Here is a 25,363-nt window from a genome sequence, read left to right as displayed (position 1 = left end):
TATTTTTTCTATGAATTGTTTGTTCTTGGCCCTTGCCCAGAGTAAAACTTCTAAGTAATAATGTATGGATATATATACCTAATTTAGTGGTATGCAAATCAGATTATATTTTCTCTTTGGAAGTCACATAACAATCATTCCTTTAGTCACTCTTTTAACACATAGTACATATTATAAATTTCATATCTGGAGAAGTTAATAACAGCACATGGAAAAGCACTGAATGAAAAATCGGTGGGCCTGTTTCTAAGCCTTTGTGACTACAGCTGAGTCACGTAATTTCTATGGTCATCAGTTTCCTCATTTGCAAAATCAGGTGTTTAGACAAGAAGTCTTCCTCATGCTTTGGTTTTCTTCTTCTCCTCTCTTTCTTCTTCTCTCTCTCTCTCTTTTCCTTCCAAGGAAATTTTTATTTTTGTGTGTGAAATGAATGATAGAAGTCACTTGATTTTGCAACCCAATGTGAAATAATTGTTTCACGTAGTCATTAATAGAATTGAAATCAGGTGAAAAATTGATGGGGAAGGGATATTTGCATGGTACCAAAGTATTACCTTTAGCAAATATTTTTTTTCGTAATTGCAAAGGGGAAATATACCTTTATAAAGTCTAAGTCTGACTGCCGTCACCTTTGATCAAGTTATCAAATATGGCATCACTTAAAATCAGGCAGCCTAGCTATATGTGCCTCCTGGTGAGAAGCGGTGTGAAGTAAAATTACTTACCCTGAATCTAACCAATCCTTTAAGCCAAACTTCTAGTTTACAGTCAATGTAGGGAATAAGAGCACAAGTTAAATAACACCATGAAGAAAAAAAACAGATAAATACAGACTGTGAGATATTCTACAGGTCATATTGTCTTTTCACTTTGAAAAATCAGTGCCATGGAGAAAAACAAATTGGTGAGGATGAGGAGGTGCTATTCTAAAATCATGAAGTCCAAGGGAACATGATCCCCTTCTAATTTTTAACCATAAAGTAAATAATGTATGTACTAGTTAAAATCAGGGTACAGGAAGACTTGTAATTGATAAAAAACGATTGGTTGCTCTCCTTCCCCATCCTTTGATACCTGTCTTCTAAAAGTAAACACTCATTCTGGATCATGTTTTTCTTCTTGACTTTGCCTGCCTCCTTTTTTTTTTTTTTTGCTGTACGCGGGCCTCTCACTGCTGTGGCCTCTCCCGTTGCGGAGCACAGGCTCCGGACACACAGGCTCCGCGGCCATGGCTCGCGGGCCCAGCCGCTCCGCGGCATGTGGGATCTTCCGGGATCGGGGCACGAACCCGTGTCCCCTGCATCGGCAGGCGGACTCTCAACCACTGCGCCACCAGGGAAGCCCTGCCTGCCTCCTTTAAAATATTATGCTCACGTTGCTATTTATTGATTTTACAATTTTAGATGATTATTGACTTCCTTTCATTGAAGCCTACCCTTCCCCCATACCTACTTCTCTTAACCATTTTTTTCAGTGTAGTCAAAGTGGTATTTCTATCATTATGATTATGTATATACTGTTTACACAGAGCTAGGTATGATTATATTTCCTTTTTGTGCAACTTTTTGCTTTTCATGGATTGAATAATTTCCTTTTTTGTCATTGTTTTTTGTTTCCATTTACCTCCCTCACTGTTCTGACAGAAGTGTAAAATTCCTTTTCAAGGTCAAAAATATCTAGTAAGCTCTCCTTTCTCTTTTCACTCTATGTCTCTCTCTCTCCCTCTTACTTTTGAAACATCTTTCTTAGAATTGTCTTTTCTCTTCCTTTGATATGAAGTGTTCTCTACTCTGCTGTACAGCATTCATCCTTGGACTTTTGTTTGCGTCTCTCTTGTGTTGCATATTGCATTTCTGGGATTATTATCTTTTCCTTTCTTTACTTATTCCCTTATTTTGATGGAACATAATCTCTAATAGCTTCCTGTCAAATGTTGCATGGAGGCATTTTTATTTTAAGACTATCACATGTCAAAAAAATATCATAATTGCATCCTTACACTTGATGGAAGGCTTGGCTGTGTATGGAATTCTAGGTTTTTGATCCTTTTCCTTGTGAGTTTCGAAGGCATCACTCTTGTCTTCTCCTTCCAGTGTTGTTGAGAAGTCCAAGGCTATTATATGGCTTTTTCCTCCCCTTTTTGGAATACTTCAGTACCTTCCCTTCATTTCTAATGTTCTGAAGTATCATAAGGATGTGTTTTATTCTGAGTCTGAATTTATCATTGCTCATTGTATTTCAACCTGGAAACTCATGTCGTTCAAACTGTTGGGAAATTTTCTTATATTTTTTTCCTGTTAAGTTTCCTTGATAAGTTTATTTGCATGTCCTTTTTTCTCTTTTTTTGCACATTTTAAATTTATTTACTGCCCTTTTTGTTCTTTTTCCCATGTTTTGATCTTTTGTTAAGTGATCTGGGAGATTTCTATAGTTTTATCTTCTAATCCGTATTTTGAATTTAAAATTTATTTTGGCTTTCTTATTTAAATTCCAAGAACTTTTTCTCATTCAATTTCAAACAAAGTAATATCCTGCTCTTGTTTCACAGATGCATAAATTCACTTCTACACCCTGCATTACCCTTGCCCCACCGTGATCTCTGATTTTTCATATTCTGTTTGTTTGCACCTATGCTTTTACTGTGAGGACCTTTCCTCCATGTCTAGTGATTCTTGGCCATTAATTTATATCTAGGATACTAAAAGTTGATTGGATGCCTTGTGACAAGCTGAAGGCTTTTTGTTATAGGAGTCCTTGGAAAATTGCCTTATATGTGAGCAGCTAGATTTTCAGTCTTGCTTCAGTTTTGATTTTGGGAGGGTAAGGTAATCTTAGATTCTGTGTATTATGTTACAGAAATGTTGGCTGGTTTGTAGATCCTGATTATTCATCTCTTCTCATTAAGGGTCTAAGTACTGACCCCCAAGAAGGAAAGCAGTTAACCTTGTTACTGGTAAAGCTAAATGGAGACTACTAGTGGTTAATACCTCCCTTCCTCAGTCCAGGTTAAGGGAGTCTTCATGTAGGAAAAGTTATAATCACAGCATCTATTTATGACCCAAACCTGTACAGATATGACCACAAGCTCCCTCCCATCCTTAGTTAAGAGCAGCAGGTGTACCTCTGGGAACCGTGGGCCTTCAGTAGGCAACAAAGGGCTGGTAACGTGGATTGTATTAACAATTTTTTAGCCAACTGTCATTACTCATCATTTAAAAACCTCAGCCCAGTGGATGTCAGAGTATCAGTAGTCAAGGTGCTCTTCCCAGAGGGTGACGAGATGCAGAATCCTCTTCTTAACAAGCACCTCAGAGAGCAGAAGTGGTGGGGAGTTTCTTCCTTAAATGGTCTAGGTGGGTAATTTGATGGTCCCTCTGCCCACCTGATGCCCCTTGCTTGTCCTTGAATCATCTAGGTAAAATCATTGACCTCCAAGTGACATGTGCAATTTTTAAAAATAAATGTATTAGACTTAGTTCTTCAGTGAGATCAAATAAGCATAAATATCAATTAGAGCTTATCTATTAACTTTTAAATAGTAATTTGCCTACCATGAGGAGATAGTCATGATATCAATTGAATGATGATATTAAAAGAACATTTTTTATGTAGACATTATAATGAGAGGATGAGTATATTTGTTTTCAAAGAATGTGTAGGCTAAGAAATGCCTCTTTTGTGTATGTGTGGCTGAAAACTTTTTTTGGCTTCAGATTAATGGTTTCCAATCTAACAGATTTTTTTTTTTTTGGTAAACATAAAAAATAACATGGTACTCTTTTGTTGTTCCATTTATTTCTTAATGATTGTATTTCATAATTATAATTTTCAAAATAATTTTCAATTATAAATTAGCCTAGTATTAAAATATAGGCCTTCAAAATACTTCCTCTGATTCTCTTTCCTCCTCACGCCAACTTCGTCAATTCACGTTCTCCCAGTGATCAGTTGTTATTTTTAGTGGTTAAATGGTTGGTATTTACCAAATGGTTAACTGTGTATTTTTTCACTATTTAGGAAATTAAATTTTTGTACATCTTACCTAGGCAGCACATTTCATCTGGCTGAAAAAAATCTTTAGTCATTATGTTTGTGTATGTCAGTTCACAGAGGAAGAACACTATATTCTGAAAATCAGTGACAAATGTTTATTGTAGAGTTACAAAATGATAATTTAAAAAATATTGTTTCTGAATGAGTATGTTAATTTAAGTTATCTCCAATGAATGATCTTTTCTTTTTTTTTTTGAAGGACTTTAAGTGGAATATACCCTAATTTATCACTCTAGTCCAAGGCCTGAAACTTGGTTTAAAAAGATAGTATAATCTTTGTAAATTGCATGAAATAATTGCCACATAGATTTAGACCAGGACAGATTGATAGTTTTAAAAATAGTGAGTGAGACTTTTGTGTTCAATTAGGTCATTTTTAATTTTCCGAGTCGAGATAAAGATTTTTATTTAGCTTTCTTATGAAATCATAAGAATTGCTGGAATTCAGTTGAATCATTGGTTGGAAGGCACCTGAGAGTGTCAGGTACAGTGGTTCTCAGTTGAGAGTCGTCCCTCCAAGATTGGGACACAGAGTTGCAGAGGGTGGCAGAGGGCTTTTATAGCAGTTGCTTAACCTTTCTACCAAATCCCTTGCGCTCGTACGTGCGTTGTGCCATGCTAAATCTACCCTATCAGCCACGTTTTTATTAGTTTATGATCTTTTTCATGGTAATGTTTCTCCTAGTGCCCCGTCTACTTTTTTCCTGAGAAAGGAAAAAGGAAAAGTGCTTGTTATCTCCACTCCCGGTAGGAATTATCTGTATGATGGCTGTGTACTTCTCTTTCGTTTTAAAATATTGCAGTGGAGGCGGAGTGAATGATGACATGGGAGAAGTCCCCTGAGTATATGGAATCCTAATGGAGAAGTCCTAGGGGAGTCACAGGTGGGATAGATAGGACTAGGAGAAAGCCAGCGTGCAGGGCCATGGTTCCTAATCTGTTTTATTGGTTAAAAGAAGAGAAATAAATGATGGCTTTATCATTTACCACTTCTTTAAAGAAAGACTACAACTGATATATAATTCTTTTTTGCTTTTGGCAGAACTGAACTAAAAGTTCTTAGGAAAATAATTGCCCATATCTCACTAATCTGTAACAGAGAATATTGTTATATTCCAGTATTTTTTTATCTTAATCTCTTTTGAGTCATGAAAGATGCTGAATGAGTATAGGAGATAAGACTGACCTTTTATCTGGAAAGGGTGATACTGTCATATTTTAAGTACAAGGGAAACTTCACTTTTTTTTTTTTTTAAACTTAAGTGAGTTTAGTATTTCAAGTAAAAAGTTACTACTAAAACCTAATTTTAATTCTTTTCTCTTAATCCTTTAGTCAGAAGACAGAGGTAACCACAGCTCTTCATGACATGGTAGACCAACTGGAACACATTCTCAGGTGAGGAAAATGACGATCTTTTGGTTCTATGCTGATTAAGGAGGCCTGTCCAAGAAATGTTACCTTAAATATGCCTAGTGATCATTTCCAGTTTGACCTAATATTTGTTTGACTCTCTTAAGAGTGAATTTTCTTAATAATGAATATAATACTAGCTTATTTTAGCAGAATGCTACAGTAATGAGAACATGGACTTTGAAGACTAGTAGAACTGTGTTCAAATCTAGGTGTTGTAACTTACTAGCTGTGTGATCTTTGAGCCTAGGGTTTTCTTAGCTATAATGTCTACCTCATGAGATGTGAAATTGATACTAGATAAAGCATTTAAAGTACCTCACACATAGTAGGTAAATAAGAAATATTAGTTCCTTCAGCAGTTACTACATCCATCAGCAAACAATGTTTATTATAACCCCTAACTTTCCTTTTTGGGGTATACTACATTTGACTGACTATCTGGGTTATATTAGTGACTCTAACAATATTCTTTACTGTGAAAATGAAGCATTAAACTGTCTCTTTTGGAGACTGAAAATTTCTAATTTGCTATTCAGGAAGTTTAATATTGTTTACTAGTGTTCATTTTTATATGTATATATAATGTGCTTGTGTGTAATTTTTAAATATTTGCATTAAAAATGAAATTTTAGGACTAGTAAACTTTGTTCTTCCAATATATAATTATAGAAATTATAGGTAATAACATCACTTGATAGTGGTAATATGTAAAGTATAAGAATTTGGGAATCTACTAATTCGATGTCCCTCTCTTCTCCCCAGCCTCCCTGAAAAATTGAGCATAGTTTGAACAAAGCTTAATGGGTTAAGTCAGTATAGATTCATTCCTTACAAATCTGCATGGTTTCCTTTTTCTCCCTAATGAACTTGAAAAGAGCTTTCTCAAGGAAATACAGTATAATAAACATAATGCATTTCATAAAAAATTATTTCATAATACACATCATTTGTTTCACCATACGTTCCTGGGTGTAACCATGGGTTGTCTTGATAGTCAAATTATGCTCTCAATATCTCAAGGAAACAGTAACACCCTTTAGGTTTCTGGATGATACCCAGGTCTTCACTGTTCACCTTAATTTACTAACCTTTTAAAAGAAGAACTTTTTTTTCCGGTTCCACCTCATGGCCATTAATAGTTGATAAATGTTTTAATGTATATAATGTCAGGTGATGTGACCCATGGCATTTATCTTTATGAAGAGTTACTGAATTTTGTCCAACCTCTCTTTAAGCCCAGTAGTGGTTAATTCATAAATGTGAGATTTGGTGAGGCAGAAAAGGTGTATATACAATTCTGATAATTATGGAATAGGATATGTCAAGAAGATCCATATGAGAACAGAAATCTTATTTGTTTAGAGAATGGATTCTTGAGGGAGATTGAACCTTATGGGGTTTCTGTGGTTTTCCAATCCTAAAATTCTTTGCTTATTGCTTTTCTAGCAGCCTTGCATATAACAGAATACTCATTAAGGTTGTTAAGAGTTAAAGCTGGGTATTACAATTATAGATTTGGCTTATTTTGCTGACTTGATGCTTTTACAGTACGGGAAAATAGTAAAAAAAAGATTTTGAGATAAGGATATGTCAGGCTTTTAAAAAAATGTTAACTTATCCCAAGTATATTGTAATAAAAGTCAGTAGGGGAAATAAGATTTGATATACAATTATTAGCTTTTTTTTGCTGAGAATTAATGTAATGTGTAAAATTTGGTCATTCTTTATGCTACTTTTTTTAAAAATACTTTTAACACCTAAGTGCTACTTATGTGTTTAAGATTCTTAGAGCTTTTGTGTTTGGTAACAAGACTTATTTTAAAATTTTTCTTTTCACTTACAGTGTGTCAGAGATTTTGGAGAAACATGGACTTGAGAAACCAATTTCATATGTTAAAAATACTCAGTCTAGCTCAGAAGAGGCACACAAGCTGATGGTTAGATTGACCAGGCACACCGGTCGTAAGTGAGTAATAAAATTAATTGATAATTGTATGTGATTAAGAAAAAGTACTACTTTTTTTTTTTTTTTAATTCATTGGGTTATCATTGACCAACAATAAATTGCACATATTTAAAGTATAGAATATGATAAGTTTTGATACATGTATGTACCCATGAAGCCATCACTTCGTCAAAATAATGAATGTATCCATCACCCCTAAAAGCTTTCTCTTGCTCAGTTATAATCCCCTCCCTCCTTCTGCTTCTCCTCATTACACCCCCGTCCCCTCCCCAGGCTATCGCTGATCTATTTTCTGTCTCTGTATCGTACTTTGCGTTTCCTAGAATTTTATGTAAATGGAGTCATAACAGTATGCACTTTGTTTGTTTGTTTGGCTTCTTTCACTCAGCATAAGTATTTTGTGATTCATCCATGTTGTATCATGGATCAGTAGTTTATTCCATTTTATTTGTTGACTAGTATTCCACTGATGGATTTATTGCACTTTGTTTATCTATTCACTTGTTGATGGACATTGGTTTATTTTGAGTCTTGGCTTTTACAAATATAGCTGCTATGAATATTCAGGTACAAGCCTTTGTATGGACATGCGCTTTCATTGCTCTTGGATAAATCCATGAGAGTGGAATGGCATGATCATATGGTAGGTGGATGGTTAACTTTTCAAAAAGCTGCCAAACTGTCTTCCAAAGCATTTGTACCATTTTATTTTTTAATCAGTCTTTTAGGAGCGTTCCAGTTGCTCCACATGCTTGTCAGTACTTGCTGTGGTCAGTCTTTTAAAGTTTAGTGATTTTCATAGGTATGTTGTGGTATCTAATTTTGGTTTTAATTGCCTTCTCCAGTGAGTAATAACGTTGAGCATCTTTTTATGTGATTATTTGACATCAGTGTATCTTCTTAGATCATTTTAAATATTGGGTTTTTGTGTTCTTTACTGATTTTGAGAGTTTTCTTATACATTCAGGATATAAGTCCTTTATTAGATATATGATTTGCAAAGATTTTCTCCTATCTATGCCTTATCTTTTCATTCTCATACCTGTGTCTTTTGAAGGGCATACTTTATAAATTTTGATGAGGTCCAGTTTATCAATTTGTTCTTTGTTGATTGTGCTTTTGATGTCATGTTAAGAAATTTTTGGCACAAAGATTTCCTCCTGCCATTTTTAGTAAAATTTTTAGTTTTACATTTTATAATCAGTTTCATGGCCCATTTTGAAAGTTCATTTTTGTTTATTGTTCAGGTATAGATTTTTTTTTAATATCTGAATATTGCAGCATTATTTGTTGAAAAGACTGTCCTTTCTGTACTGAATTGCATTTGCATCTTTGTTGAATATCAGTTTTCCATATTACAGGGGCCTATTTTGGGGTTCTTTATTTTGATCCATTGATCTGTTTGTCTATCATTCCTCTAATAACCATCCTGTATTAATTATTATAGATTTATAGTAATTCTTAAAATTATTGTAGATATACAGGAAGTCTTAAAATTCTCTCTTTATCTCTGTCTCTTTCAACAGTTTACTATAGTTATTGATTTATGTGCCTTATGTTCCCTTCAAAATCATAAGCTTATCTAAGGCAAGTGTTACAGTCACCAAACATCTAATTTGGAACCTTACATATCATTGGCCCTCTCTCAGTAATTATTAAATAAATAATTTAGGAGGTTTTGACAATTTAAGTCTTAAACTTTCTTTACAGCTATAAACGATGGGTCAATATTTCCCATCATGTTGGCTCTAGTCAAGAACCTACTCTTCAGTAAGAAAGCCTCACTGTTGCTGCTAGATTACCTGCTGTCTTTCCACTGAATCCCTCAAATGCTTCTAAAGTCCTTGCAGTTAATTTCTACTTATGGCATTCTACTTACTGTGAATATGTAAGAGAGTACGGCCTCTTTTTTCAAGGTAGTCAACTTGAAATGAATCTTAATTATCTCATATATGCTACTACGGCTTGGCCTTTAGCACCTATCGAACTTTCTTATGCATATTCTAAATGGTGGCAGATTTCACTGACTGTCACAAATCAGGTTTTACTATCTTGAGTGCAATACTATTTCTCGCTGGAAAATACACCTTCATTCTAAAGCTGTAACTAATACATCATGTTTGTATTCAGGTATTTCCCTGTCAGTTTGCACACCTCTTGTATAGTGCCTCCAGTTTCTTCTCTTGGTTCTTATTTACTGCATGTATTCTAAAAAGACCTTTGGAGATAATGTCTTATAATTTATTTTAATTAGAACCTGTACTTAAGGCTAGCCATGTGTGAGAAAACATTAATACCATCTGTCCCAGTGTTGCTGGCTTCTAGAAGAACAGCTGGGCTGCGAAAACTTGAATTCAGCTAGACAGTGCCCAGGTCTGATTTTATGAAGCTGGTGCAAGATGGACACTCACTTTTTCAAACATTTTGCTACTTTTCTGCCTGCCAGCCAAATTTGAAAGAGTCCTTTAATTCTTTGAAGCCCGCCCAAAGAGTTCACATACCAAGGTCTAACTAATGGAAACACTTCAGGGATTATCCTTGAAGACTTGCAAATATATCAGTTTGTTTTGTGTATTTGTATGCTGCAAAAAAAAATGTATTCTCTTAAGCTTTAATACATATCAGATATAAATAATTGTTCATTTTGTGTAGCAAATAGAAAATACTATAAGCAAATGAAGCATATGGTTATTACTAATTTTAGGTGAAAAAAATTCCTGAAGATTAGAATTTTTGCAGGAAAGATCCCAAATGCATAATTTTTCCATAGCAATACTATTAAACACAGTCTATTTGCCCTGTTTTTAATGCATAAGAAAGACAATGATGTGTGGAAAAGGAACACCCATTTGGTATTTGACAAACAGAAAACAAAACAAAACCTACCCTTTTCAAACAATGAGATTCATGATTATGTAGAACTTCCAGACTAGAAAATAAACATAAATGATGATTCCAAACTCACATATATCCAACAAAGATGAACTTTTGAGAGAGGTAGAGAGAATTACAGCACATTCTCCCTCCTACTAGACAATATTAGTGGTTGTGTATGTGACTACAGAAAAACAAACAGATGTGTTTGTGGCTTCCAGATTCATCCATTCACACTTGTTGAATACTACTTTGTACCAGAAAAATATGGGGAGTGTCTTTTCATACATTCTAGTTTAAGTTAATTATCATAATATACAAAAAAGGAAACTGAAGCTCAAAGAAATTAAGAAATGTATTCAAATCCATACAGGTAACTGAGCTTGTTTTTATACTCAGGAAAAACCTTGTTTCATTGTCTGTGTTTTTTCAAAATTAAACTCATCCCTTCCTTATCATTCTTTGAGATTCTCTTTAAGTGAGAAAGCTGAAATTCAGGAATGTTAAATATAGTCACACAGCTAATATGTGACTCTCTGTGACATTGTTAACAACACCGTTTCCCCTGTTGCAGGAGAATCTGAACCACCGATTCTCTGACTCTGTAAGTCTGGATACTAACATGAAATGGTATTTGATCAACTAGATAGTGTAGGCATCACTACTTCATCTCTGATTGGTAAATTGCTCCTAGAGGAACTGTGTAAATGAACTAGAAAATCTGGTAGGGGCTTGAAGCTTTGGCTTTCCCATGTGTGGTCACTGGCTTATTCTTGAGGGGACCCTGAAAACTATGCCTGTGGAATTATTACAAAAGGTATCAGCTCGGTGCCTTGTGACCACCTAGAGGTGTGGGATAGGGAGGGTGGGAGGAGGGAGACGCAAGAGGGAAGAGATATGGGGACATATGTATATGTATAGCTGATTCACTTTGTTATAAAGCAGAAACTAACACACCATTGTAAAGCAATTATACTCCAATAACGTACTGACTTTTGTGGGGAATGGAGCTTCTTCCTAAGCCAGATAGGAACTGCAGCTACCGTACAGGGCTTGTCGTACCTGGGCTGGCACCTGGGCTGTCGCCTGGATGGGAGAGAACCCCCGCGGTGCTCTATCCCAGGCTCTGTGGACTGCCGCAAGGAGTCCCACTGAGAGGAACCACTGGGGCTGTCCGGCTGTCCAGCTGTGCTCCCCCACTCCAGACTCATGCCAGGTGTGGCCTCTGTTGCCCTCTGGGTCTGCATGTGTGGTTGAAGTTAAGAACATACCCTGCTGGTGACTGCAGAGTGATGAAGATGGAATTTGAAACTCATTCTCCTGTCTCCAAGTGCTTTTTCTGCTGTATCACAGCTGCTTTATCTTACTTTACCATGTGCTTTACTTTACCTTAGAAACTCATAGCTTGTTTATCTTTGCCATTATCCGTTTTGTGTCTAGGCAGCCTACGGCAGAGGAAACTCTGGCAACATCTCTGGCATTGATGCGTCGCTGCCTAACTTTTCCCTCTATCTTTTTTTTTTTTTTTTTTTTTTTGCGGTACGCGGGCCTCTCACTGCTGTGGCCTGTCCCGTTGCAGAGCACAGGCTCCGGACGCGCAGGCTCAGCGGCCATGACTCACGGGCCCAGCTGCTCCGCAGCACGTGGGATCCTCCCGGACCGGGGCGCGAACCCGTGTCCCCTGCATCGGCAGGCGGACTCTCAACCACTGCGCCACCAGGGAAGCCCTTCCCTCTCTATCTTTAATCAAAGTTTTTTTCCTGGAAATTCAAATGAGATCTATTTCTCTTGATCATCTGGGAGCTGTGTGGCGTATAGAATAGTGGTACCAATTTCTTTTTACGTTTGACCAATTGAAGAGAGCAATTTCATGAATTATTTTCTTTTTTACCCCCAGGCAGCCTCCTGTCAGTGAGTCTCATTGGAGAATGTTGCTGCAAGACATGTTAACTATGCAGCAGAATGTTTACACCTGTCTAGACTCTGATGCTTGCTATGAGGTAACTCTACATATGTAAATATTTCCTTTTAATTTTGTAATTTTGGTTGTTACATTTTGTTGATTGGACACAAGATGATGACCATAAGCTTCACTGTAAGTAATAGGATTGAATTATTGAATAATATTCAATAGCTGGTAATTGAGTGGTGCTTTAGAGCTTGAGCACTTTCATACATAACTTCTTATCTTCTTTGTTCATTGCAACACCATGTATTTAGTGAGTTAATTCTCAGCTGGAAAACTCCGAATCGTACTTGGATCCTCTCTCTTCCATAGTTTTGATTGTCACTAAAATTTGCTTCATGTGCCTGAGAAAAGTCTGTCAAATCTGTCCTCTCTTCATCTCTGCTAAATTGTTGTAATCCTCCAAATCCTCCAAACTTGTTTCCCTACTTCCATATCTCTTCCTCATTTACACGGAAGAGAGTATTCTTCTAAAAGAGACCTTTTCATGACACTCCCCTTCTTAAAATGCACTGCTAAATAAAATAGATAAAATACTGTATCTACAGTTAGAAAGTAACCGTATTCCTTAGCCTGGCATAGAAAGCCACGGCAGATTCCAGCCACCCTGTCCATTCTCGCCTCTGACACTCCCCGCCATGTGCCCTGTGCTCCAGTGGTACCAAATCTGTCATGAATTCCTCCACTCATGATGCTGTTTCCTGTTTCTGTGACTTTGTACACATTATTCCCTTTGCCTGGAATATGTTCCTCTTTTATAATTTGAAAATTGCTGATAACTTTTAGGATTCAGCTCACTAATCATGCCCTCTAGGATGCCTTCCTTTGCCCTTTAATATAACTTGTCTCTATTACAGCCTTTCTTTCGAACGCGATGACTTGTTTGTTTCTGTGTGTGTTTCTTCCCTTTGGTCATTAGCTCCTAGGTAGGCATGATCATATCATGTTCATCCTCAGCTTCCCCAGGGCATATTATAGTGTCTGGAACATAAAGGATACTTAAGGATGGTGAGTTGACTAGGAGTGTAATTTAGGAGAATTTAATCCTTATTTTGGAAGGTATGTGTATTACCACCAAATTACTCATGCTTTGTATGGAAAAATGATCCAGCTAACCCATCTTTAATGAGATACAGTTTAAAAGAGGGTTCCCATTTGAATTTGCCTATCAAACAAGCCAGATCAAAATCGTGTAGAATATTTCTTGTGTTGCTCTGCTCTGACATCACGAAGCATAACCCGTTGATAAAATGAGAGTTATAAAATAGGTCTCTGTTTTGTGAAATTGGTTGGTATTTTAATTTAAGGTAGTTTTAACAGAAGAGTGCTAATATAGACTGTTGAGAAATGAATGGTTTTATATTTGAACTTCAGGTTTTTATGTGCTTGATGAGTGTAAAGTTTATATTGATGATTACACTCTCAGACCATGTACAGCTGCCGGTAACTTCACCTTTGTATCTAAAGCAAAACTTGAAATTCAGTTTCAGGAGAAAATAATCTATATTCACATGGGGTCCAAAATCTTACTGTCATTAGTAACACTGCTAGAAGTAGTGTTTTTAAAGTGGGAGTAGCGTTATTTCCTGGTATTTTCTGATACTGATTGAAAAATTAGCAGTAAGTATATTACACTTGAACTCGCTCCTGTGTAGAGTAGTCTGTCATAACAACTTGACGTAGTAAATTGTTTTAGTTATATCTTAACCTTTGTATTAGGCTTTGATATTTTAATGACTTCACGCCGTTAGTCTTTCTCCTTTGAGAAAACATTTGAAAGCATATTATAACTGTCCTGAACCGATTCTAGATGATAATACAGATTTGGCAAACTTACATTTTAAAATATTTTAGTGATGTTTAAATTAGGCTATATTGTCTTACTGACCTGTGGCCATTGTATTAGGTTTTGCTGTCATTGGAAAATAATTTTAAATCTCATTGGCATAATTTTGATAAGGTGCAAGATTTCTATACAGCCTGTAGAGCAGAAATCTATATTGTTCATTTCAGCAAAACCTTTAAAATATTAGAGTGTGTGAATTTTATTTTTCAGTATTGGGCATTGACTCTTTATGGCTTACCTGAATAAACCAAAGGAATAGAGAAATTGTTACATCTAAGTCATTTTGGTCACGTGGAGCAAGCCATTTTCACCTGTCATATAAGCGATTAGGGTTACTCACTGATAATTTGCTTTCTGTCACAATATGGATTTTATAGCAAATCTCTCGTAGGTATTAGTAATTTTATCCTTATCAGTCATTTTAGGAAAAGCCTGTCTAAAAATGTCTTCTCCAGAAGCCTAGAAACAAGTGAAAATAAGGGGGTCCTATGAAAATTGGGTAGCCTTCCTAATTGTAAGGAAACTCTTGCTTCTCCATGAAATCTGCTTTTTATCTCTTGCTTCTTTTTCTGTGTTATCCTCATCCAACAGTGGCATGATAGGAAAGAACATTTTTGGCGGAAGTTCTTGTGCTACTTATATATTGACGCTATTAGTGTGGGTTTAAAGGGAGCTCTTTAATAGGACTTTTTTGGAGTAAGTAGATAATCTCAATTATAGAATAAATTTTATGTTAATTGATGCTATTAGTTGCCTTGTAAACTACAGTGACATTTGCATAACTGCCTTCCATCAGAGGCTTTTGTTTTATTTAAATAGTTTTTAAATTGCAGATTAGAAAAAAATGTTATGTGGTGTATTGTAATTCTAGTGACTAGGTGTAAGTAGAACATTTGTAGCTTGGGTGTTTAGTTTATGAGACTGACTTCAGATGCTTTAAACAATCATTAATTATGTGTATCGTATTCAAAGATTTTCTTTTAAAAAATTGAAATGTTATAAATACTTTAAGCAGAGTGTGTGACAATATGTCTAATGGATCCTGTTTTTAATAAGTATGAACTTTGGATATTTTACTCAAGTATTTGTTGTAACACATTAAAATATTATGCTTACCATTGGTTTGTTCATTTAAATTATTTCTTCTTCCTAAAAGGGGGATTTTTTTATTGAGGTGCGCTGACATTCACATAACATAATACTAACCATTTTAAAGTGTGCTTCATTGTCATTTAGTACATTCATAAATATTGTGCAACCTCTACCTGTAGGATGGATGTATTTTTTAAAATTTATTTCACTTGGATATCAGAGCCTCCATTGTGTCAAGAACTGAGTACTCCCTCTTTAAGCACTAATTCCAGTTTCTTCTTTTTCCCAGATATTTACAGAGAGCCTTCTGTGTTCCAGTCGCCTTGAAAATATCCACCTGGCTGGGCAGATGATGCACTGCAGTGCTTGTTCAATAAATCCACCAACTAGTGTAGCCCATAAAGGAAAAACCCAGTACAGGGTCAGTTATGAAAAAAGTATTGACTTGGTTTTGGCTGCCAGCAGAGAGTACTTCAATTCTTCTACCAACCTCACTGACAGCTGCATGGATCTGGCCAGGTAGAGGAACTCTGTATTCTCCGTAAGAGGGAGTGGGGGAAGTCAGAATATACAAACTTCATTGTTGGTTTTATTCTCTACCTCACAAAATATGTTATCACAAGTACAGATTGCCTCTACTATATGGGGCACCATTATTTATTGCTTGAATATAGAATGAAAACTTAATTACATCATAAGTATTCATCAACTTTCTTGTGACCCTTTTTCTCTAGCACACTTTCCCACAGTCATTCTAGATGATTATCTATAAGGTTATACTTTTCTACTATTGGAAGAGATTCAAGTGGTAGCCAGCAAATTCAAGTTCTGGAAAATTTCAACACATTAGGTCGTGTCTATATGCTTTACATGGCTTCCGCTCTGATTAGATGATTAAGCTCAAAAGTCCCTTCCAGGTGGAAATTTCTGGACTCTGAATTCTGTTCCTCTGTTAGCCTGTTGTACAGGAAAATTTGTATTCCTCTTTTTACTATTGATTCTTAGGAGCTTTTTTTGCATATGGGACACGTGCCCTTTGCCTCTCTTAATGGTTAAACTGTGTTGCCAAGTTTTAATAATATACAGTTTATCTTTCAAATGGCTGTTTTGAATTTTAAAAAAATTCGGTTGTTATTCTTTTTTCTGTCTTTTGTGTCATCCTTTGAAAGACCTTTAATTCCCAAGACCATTAAAATAGTTTTTCGTATTGTTATTTTACTACTTTGGTGGTTTTATTTTTGCATGGAAATTTTAGGCCCATTTGGAATTTATTTTGATGTAAAGATTGTGGTAGTTATTTACAGTTACTTTTCCCCTCAAATAACTGGTAGTTGTTTCAACTCTAGCAAAACTTAAAGGTAACTTTTTTCCCCCAGTGATAACTTACCACAGAAAGAATCATGTTTTCTCAAACCATGTTATTGAACTTGACAAAGTTGTTTAAAATAGTTAGTAAATTTTTTCCTTCTCTCCCAAGGGATAGTATTTCTATTTCAGATGATGAAAATATCGAATAGAACAACTGGGAGTTGTGTTTGACCTAAATCTTTTTGACAGATGCTCCTAGAGATCATTTTTGAAACTACACAATACTTGCAGTATTTGCCTTTCATCCATCCCCTTTTCTCCTACAAGGACACACCTTAATTTTTAAAAGATGTCGTATGTGTATACTGTGGCACCAAACTGATTGAGACCTGTGAGCCCAGATGTATTTGAAATAGAAAATAGCCCATCCATTCTTATTGATTAAATTACTATTTATTTACTAGTTTTTTTTTAATTGAGGAAGCAGTACATCCACAAGATACGATATTTAAAAATACACAAAGGATAGATATGGAAGATGTCTTTCTCCTCATTCAAGTTCCTCTAACTTTATCCCTCAGTTATATTTTTAATCAGTTTCCTGTGTATCCTTCCGGAATATCTTATTAAAAGTTACCCCCTTCTTTCTTAAATCAAAAATAAGTGTCTACTACTTGTACCTATCTTTCTGTGTCTTGTTTTATTCACTTACGATCTATATTGTGGGTTTTTCCATGTGAATACATATAGGTTTGTTTCATTCCTTTATTTTTTTAATTTTTTTTTATTTTTTATTTTTTGCTGTACGCGGGCCTCTCACTGCTGTGGCCTCTCCCGTTGCGGAGCACAGGCTCCGGACACACAGGCTCCGCGGCCATGGCTCGCGGGCCCAGCCGCTCCGCGGCATGTGGGATCTTCCGGGATCGGGGCACGAACCCGTGTCCCCTGCATCGGCAGGCGAACTCTCAACCACTGCGCCACCAGGGAAGCCCTCATTCCTTTTTGATGGTTGTAGACTATTCCATTGTTTGACTTTTATACAATTTATTTAATTAGTTCCTGATTTAGTGTATTTTATTTTAAAAAGACTGTGGTAGTGAACATCCATAATTATGTCTGGGCATGTGAGAGCCTATCTGTAGTATAAATTCCTAGAACTGGGATTCCTGGGTTCAAAGTGCAGTTAGAATTTTGGTAGGTGCCACAGATAGGTTGTATACTGTTTATCCTTGAACCAGTAGTAACTATGTGTTAGTGCTCATCTGACTTAAATCCCCAAATTTTGCAAGAGCAAGCAAGGCCTATATCTGTCGCTTGGTCATGTAGGTAGATCCTGGGGCCTAGATATTTTCATGTCATGGTCCATGATTTTAGCATTGTTAGCTCTTCATGGCCTGATCTCTACCTGTCTTTCTAGTCTCATGCCCCACTGTTCCTCTCCATGCACCTTTCAGAAAATAGGTTTATTGTTATCTACAATATTTATTAAGTATACTTTCTCTGAATTTAAAAAAATTTGCTTAAAATACTCCATAGGTATCACAAATTTGTAGATTATCAAATCACTTTCTATCTCAGTACTACATTACCAACTGATTGTTTCTGATCAGAAAAATGTCTCTTGTGCAGTTTCTTAGGTTATTCCTTTTCCTTTGAGAGACAAAATTGTGACCGAATCAAGACATTTCTGTTTTCCATAAAAGAATAACTGGAAATTAACTGTATTCCTTCTGTTTTTTAAAATCCTTTTTACATGATCATTATCTTTTGAGTCAACAGTGACCAGAGCACTAAACCCAGAGCTAACGTGTCTTGCTTTATACTGTGATACCTTACGCACTATCAGCATAACCCTGCGCAAATTGCTTCACCTCTGAGCTTCAATTTTGGCTTCCTTAAAAAGCAGATGGTGATATTTGCCTGTCTCACAGGCTTGCTGTGAGGATTAAATAAGATATCAGAAAGCCTCTAGCAGAATACCTGGAAGGAAGTTGGTTTTTGATAAATGTGTTGGATCTCTATGTTGTTGATCATAGAAAGGCAACTTAGCTGAACATATGTTACTTTTCCTTTTTAAAAATGAATTTCTCCTAGGTGCTGCTTACAGCTGATAACAGATAGACCCGCTGCCATTCAAGAGGAGCTAGACCTCATCCAAGCCCTGGGGTGCCTCGAAGAATTTGGGGTAAAGATTCTGCCTTTGCAAGGTGAGTTTTCTATTTAGTGTTGCACTACTATTAACTTATTTTGCATTAGTTCACTCGTGTTCCTTTTTAGGTTTTTAACTAAAGACTACTTTCGGTTATTTAGTCCCTTATCAATAGATTCTTCCCTCTGCCCCATTTCTCAATAACAGTATAGCAGTGAGGCTATTGGATAGAAACAAAAAAAGAAAGTGGGGAATATGGATGAGAGTTTCAGGTTTACATCAGTTTTGGATTGCAATTTATTTATTTGCTTCAGTTGCATAGATTTAGAATTAGCTATAAATGATAATAGTTTATTTGTTTTTATGCTTACTGTAGAATATTCTTTAATTAAACAGATTTTTTTTTTTAAACAGCCGGAATGACAGGAAGTTGTTGTTTAGAATTAAATTACTAGCAATTTGTTAACATTGCTCAAGTTCTTTTACCTAGAGGTAGAAGTCAGGTTAGTACCAACTCAAACAATCCTGCTGTTACACAGTCACCTGTCCTATCAGGACAGTGGGCGTCTCCTAGTGTCCTGAACCTTACCTGACAAGAAGGAGGTAGATTTTCAATCCCGGACCTCATTCCCCTAAATGAAGTGGGTATGCTTGGTGATTAGCGGTATGCTTGGTGATTAGCGGTATGCTTGGCTAGTTTCCATGTAATCTCTTATCTTTATTCTTAAAAAATATATTTTTTTACTATTTATTTTTTATTGAAGTATAGTTGATTTACAGTGTTGTGTTAGTTTCAGGTGTACAGCAAAGTGCTCTTATCTTTGTTCTTAACTCTGGAAACGGTTGAAATTGGGAGTCGGGGAGGCATAACTAAGTTCCTTCCATCTCTCTGGTTTTTGATAAAGTTTCATCAGAATTGTGTGTGTGTCTCTCTTTTTCTTTTCTAAACTTCTAGTATCTTCGGTCAGTGATAGCCTGTTAAAGGTTCCTTGGTGTCTTTATCTTCTGAGGTGCTTTGAGTCAGGTGGATCTTAGGGAATATGAGGCAGGAGAGACATTCTCATGTTTTCATGTGGATTTCCACTGCAGTTTTACTAAAAATTAAAGTTCTGCTTGTCAGACAAATTTATTAGACTTTTAAAAGGTCATATTACTATTACCTTGAATATCTTTGCTTGACAGTAATTTGTATGTGATTTATAAATAGCCTGCAACATCTGAAACAACTGTGTTCAAGGTGACTGTTAAATCACTAGAAAATTCTATTCACTTGCACCATTCATGTAATTTTTGAGCTCAAAGCTTCTTAAAATTGTGAGGATTAATCAGAGTTACCAAAAAGCATTTTCAGTTTATTCTCAAATATCTTAAATTATTAACCACCTCCCCCGAAACACTTACATTTTTAATTGAAGATTTCAGTCACGAGAGAGTCCAGAGCACTGTGAAACTTTTGTCTTTCTTATCTCTTGTTAGGTCACGTCATTATAGCTTTGACTCTGTGTGTGTGTATATTTTAGCTAGTTATTTAATTCAAGCAGATTGATAGAATACAAAAAATGGTTTCCCAAATGCTATTAAAGTTTGAAAATTACATTGTGCTCTGATTTTTCTTCAGTGCTCAATTAGCAATATTTGCACATCAGCTGATGGGTTTGAATATCTGCAACCAAACTGTAGGTTCTGAGAAATTTCCTGACTGAGCAGAGTCTTAAGGAAGACTTTCTTTCATGTTTTTACAGCTTTTCAGTTTGATATATTAATTTGGAATTTCCTATTAGAATGACTTCTGGATGTGGAGATGGAATATTCTTTTTGTGTACTGTTTGTTGTATTTATGTCACAGATATAATTTAAGTTTTAGTATTCATCAGTAATATTGGATGAACAAAGTAACTTGATATTTAAAGATTAATGGTCCAGGTATTTTTTACTGTAGTCAGTGTACAGTAGTTAATTTGTCACTTTGCTTTGTTGTGAAGCCATCTTTGCCTACACTACAGGAGTCGCTGCACCTCTCAGCAGGTGAGGGCTAGTGGTACTAGATAAGTTATAATGCATGAGTTCATAGAAAACAGGATTACAAATATCCTATAAAAAATAATGCCTCGTGTAAGAATTGCCTATGATGTGTTTGTGTGTGTATATATGTGTGCTTTTCCCCATATCTTGGGTGTTTATGTTGTGTAAATTATTCTTACTATTCAAGTGAACCAATTTAGGATATTGTAGTTATCCCTGTGTTCTTTCTACAATAGAGTACGTCGGTCTTCCAGACTTACAGCATTGCGTCAAGCCCAGCCGGGAGCCCATTTTCCCACTTATTGCTGAGTAACTGGACACGTGTCTTAACCTTTCTTTGTGTTTAACTTTCTCATTTACAAAATGAGCGTAGTAATGAGTACCTTATAGAGTTGCTTATAAAGATGAAGTCTGTATGTTTGTAGTGCCTGGGATATAGTGAGAGCTCTCTAAGTATCAGCTGTCATTTTATTACCTTCCTTGGAGGTCCTCTTAATGATGGCAGAATTAGAGTGGTCTTACTTACTTTCTCCTTCTCCTTCCCTCCCTCCCTCCCTGTGTCCCTTCCTCCTCCTCCACTCTCCTTTCCTTACATTCAATAAAGATTAGTTTAGGCACTTGTATTCCAGCAACCAGAATAATGCAGGGGTACCTCTTGCCTTTGAGGGCCTAATATACTGACAGGCGTGACATGCAGGCCTGATTCTGTCTTGTTGGGTTTGAATTCTGATTCAGCCACCTTGAGGTGTGTGATCTGTGGCAACTTAATGGCTTTGAACTTTACCTTCCTCAGTTGGAGATAATAGTAAAATATTCCCTGGACAGTCCTGAAAGTTATATCTTGAACACTGAGAACCTTTATACTAGAGAATCCAATACCTAAGCATTTCTGTGACTATGTTAGTAATAATAATAATAATTGAGTGATTTTTAAGTTCTAAGTATACTTTGCATGTAATTATTAACTCTTGTACATACCCTGTGAGGTAGTGACTATTATTGTTTTCATTTTTCTAGATCAAGGCACAGAGAGGTTAAGTAGCTTACTTGTGGTCACACAGCTAGTTAGAGGTGGAGCTAGGTAGTCTGTCTGGCTCGAGAACTTGCATATGTAACAGTAAACAATACTCTACTGATGAGGAGGAGTGAAAGTAAAAGATTCTTTGAGAAGGAAACTCTGACCCGTGCTCTCAGTCATCAGCTGAGTGACTGACCTACACATTATCTCCTTCCTCACCTGTATGGTCCGATGTGTCCTTCTGCAACTCCATGAGGAGCCGTATATGTTCTGAGTCTTTGATGCCTTTCCTGAGCGACCGAAACTGAAATTTTTTTTTTTTTTTTTTTTTTTGCGGTACGCGGGCCTCTCACTGCTGTGGCCTCTCCCGTTGCGGAGCACAGGCTCCGGATGTGCAGGCTCAGTGGCCATGGCTCACGGGCCCAGCTGCTCCGTGGCATGTGGGATCTTCCCGGACCGGGGCACGAACCCGCGTCCCCTGCATCGGCAGGCAGACTCTCAACCACTGCGCCACCAGGGAAGCCCGAAACTGAAATGTTACATCTGTGTTTTGCTGGGCCTGTGCTGTCCCTTCCTCCTAAGGTTGTTATGAGACTGTTTGCCGTGTGGGTACCTGGTCAATAAATGCTTCTTATGTCTGAGATGGGAGTGTGTGTGTGTGTGTGTGTGTGTGTCTTGTAGTAGTTTTTAAAAATATTTGTGAGATCCAGAGGAAATTGAGGAATCCTCAATTATTAAAAGATACAAATATGCCTATTCTTTTCTTGGTCATTAATTTCAGTTTGAAAAGGAATTTTAGGCATCAAAAGACCTCTTCCCTTCATGGAAAGATAATAACATCTATGGCTTGAATTAATTTAAATAAGAAATTGCATTTTGAAATATAAGTTAGCATGTCCTATGGTAAACAGTAAAAGAGAACTGGTATAGTGATTGTCCAGAGGCTTAAAAGATAGATGAATAAAATAAAAAGTCATTTTAACATGGCAGTTACATTCTGTTAGAATCCTACTCTCCAAATGTATTTAATATACTTGAAATCTTAGTAATATAGCATGCTTAGGGCAACAAGCAGAAAACCAAACTTGAGCATTCCAGTAAAAGGAAGTTTAGAGAAAATGATGATCCATTGCCATGTGTAGTTTCAGTTTTCCACCTTAATTTTATTGAGCTAGAAAGAGTGGTAACAGTAAGGAAATCAGCTTATTAGAGTTATAAACCTTGAGTTTCTCTAAGAAGAATATAAGAATTCATCAAACAAGACCATTGAAGCATCTGTGAAAACCCAGGCTTTTAGGTACATAGAATGATGCTAATATCTATAAGTGTTGTTTTGAAAATCAGGTTAGAAATATGTAGAAAGTATCTTTCTCATAGTTACTGAATCTGAAATGTTGAAGTAATGATACACATTTTCTTAAAAGTATATATACTAGGAGAAAAACACATAAAACAGCAGATGTTGAGGTAAAAAAACCCAGTTTTTTGATTGAGAAAAGTTATGAAAAACTTTGAAATATATTGTATCAGTTAGTTTTTGTTAGACTGTCCTATAGTAAAAAAAAATGAAAAACAAACTCAAAAATCTCAGTGTGATATGGTAAGTTTAAACCTGGCATTGTAGCAGCAGAGGGAAAAGATCAGGAATCCCGTGATGATGACTCTTAAGCATTTGCTTAGAAGTGGCATATGTCACTTCCACTCACATTTCGTTGCTTATAGAAGTCACATGGCCAACCTGAAAGTTAGTGAGGTGGGTATTTGTGACATGAAAACAATACAGTCTGTGGAAGCTGTGCTCAGATTAGATATTAGCCATCCTGATTGTGAAGTAACTGAAGTCTACATCTACCTTATATTTTAGAGTAAAGGCCACCACAGGACTACCGTACTAGCAGTTGCATGAATAGCTATCTTGAAATAGCCCAATACACACTAAAGCATTTATGGATAAAAAGACATGGTATTTGCATATGGTTCAGGAAAAATAGATGTGTGTAGATACATATGTTTATGTGTATATATGCATATGTTTGGGGGAAGGGTGGAAGGGCATGCAGGATTGCAAGTGTGAATGGAGCAAATGATTAACAATTGGTTGATCTTGGCAAAAACTGTAGAGGAGTTCTTTGTACCATTCTTGCAAGCTTTCTGTGAGTATGAAATTTAGTCATAATGAAAATTTACTCCCCACCCCCCCAAAAAAAAGCCTATTCCAAAGAAAAACTACTACCTTTCTCCTTTATATCCACAATCCCTGGGCCCCCTCCCACCTACCTAGAAGAAGTTTTGGGGGAAAATAGGATGTATGTTATATAGCCATGGATTTAGGAATGGATAAAGGAATGAAGGTGTGAAAAATATTTAAGGAGCTGGATTGAATTCAGGTCCCATCACTTTCAGTGACCTTAGCCAAAGTACTTAATCTTTCTGCACCTCAGTTTCTTCCCCTGTGGATAATTGTACCTGCCTTGTTAGGTTCTGCCTTGTAGGATTAACACACATAAAGCACCTACCACAGTGCCTAGGACACAGGTCATATTCATTTCATGTCAGCTACTATCATGATAATTGTTGCTGTTGTATTTACTGGGTCCCAGCTTCCCAGGTAGTGCCATGTTTCTTAAAAGTTAACGCCTCTATCCTGAATAGATACCATTTCTTCCTAGCATATACATCATACTCTTTAATTCAAGTTGTTTTTTTTTCCTCCTTTAAGTGTGCCTAATTACCTCATAGTGTGAATTAGTGTGATCAGACATGTTTTATTTTCCTAACATCTAGCTTAAGTGAGAGGATGGGGACTGTTTTTAGAGAACGGTTAATAAATTGGGTCAGTGAGCGCTTTGAGGACTCCTGCCCTCCAAACTGGTATGATGTGGTGGAGGTAGAAGATGCATATTTGGAACATGGAATGGATTTTAGGGGGTTGAGGTAAGGTGGCGCGACTGGTGTACCAGGAAGTATGCGAAGTTTTCAAAGACAGATACCGCCTTCTTTAAAATTTTCCCTAAGTCCTGACCTGGCACTTGAAAAGGTGACACTTTTTCTTAGCTTCAGAATGCCAGTTCATTTGCTGTGTTTCAGAAGTTTGGTGATAAAGAAAAGATCCATGTCCTACATTATTTATTCAGAAGCAACAGTAACTTTACTGTTTTTAAAAAATTGTGTCTTTTACTTAATTCTTATTGATCTGGGGGTTAACACAGTTTTCATTTTGTTTGGTTGACATAACAAAGTGTTATGTCCCTGGTCACAAGTCTAAAGTATGTCTTTCTTTGTAGTGCGACTGTGCTCTGATCGGATCGGCCTCATCAAGGAGTGTATTTGCCAGTCTCCGATGTGCTACAAGCAATCTACCAAATTGCTGGGCCTGGCTGAGCTGCTGAGGGTAGCAGGTAAGTTTTGAATGCTAAACTGCAGAGTACGGATCTGTGTTATTCTCGACATCACCTAGGCAAACGTTGGAATATGTGCTTATAGGTGTCAGAGGAGCTGCTTTTGGGCAAGGATTTGTCTTTGCTAGAAAGGTTGGCATGTTATAAAGCTGTGTACCTATACTGAGCTGCTTGGACCTTCTGTTCTTTAAACGAGGGCAGGCTTATTTGGGGTGCCACAAAGTGGTTTCGAGGTCAGAAACAGAACTCAGGGTTAC

At 36.5% G+C, this 25,363-nt stretch overlaps 1 protein-coding gene across 2 annotated transcripts in view; it reads left to right on the top strand.

The window, feature by feature from the left end:
• NBAS (NBAS subunit of NRZ tethering complex) overlaps window positions 1-25,363 on the top strand; it is a 345,026-nt gene that overhangs the window by 148,294 nt on the left and 171,369 nt on the right. For both annotated transcript variants that reach the window (XM_060116919.1, XM_060116918.1), the window contains 6 exons: window positions 5,387-5,449; window positions 7,311-7,433; window positions 12,205-12,307; window positions 15,501-15,730; window positions 18,614-18,726; window positions 24,993-25,106. In XM_060116919.1, the coding sequence (XP_059972902.1) occupies window positions 5,387-5,449; window positions 7,311-7,433; window positions 12,205-12,307; window positions 15,501-15,730; window positions 18,614-18,726; window positions 24,993-25,106 (746 nt within the window). The remainder of the gene's footprint in view (window positions 1-5,386; window positions 5,450-7,310; window positions 7,434-12,204; window positions 12,308-15,500; window positions 15,731-18,613; window positions 18,727-24,992; window positions 25,107-25,363) is intronic.

Source organism: Mesoplodon densirostris, chromosome 14 (genome assembly GCF_025265405.1).
Source record: "Mesoplodon densirostris isolate mMesDen1 chromosome 14, mMesDen1 primary haplotype, whole genome shotgun sequence".
NCBI classification, from domain to species: Eukaryota; Metazoa; Chordata; class Mammalia; order Artiodactyla; family Ziphiidae; genus Mesoplodon; species Mesoplodon densirostris.
Note: the sequence above shows the minus strand (reverse complement) of the source record. Positions and strands in the feature narration are given on the sequence as shown.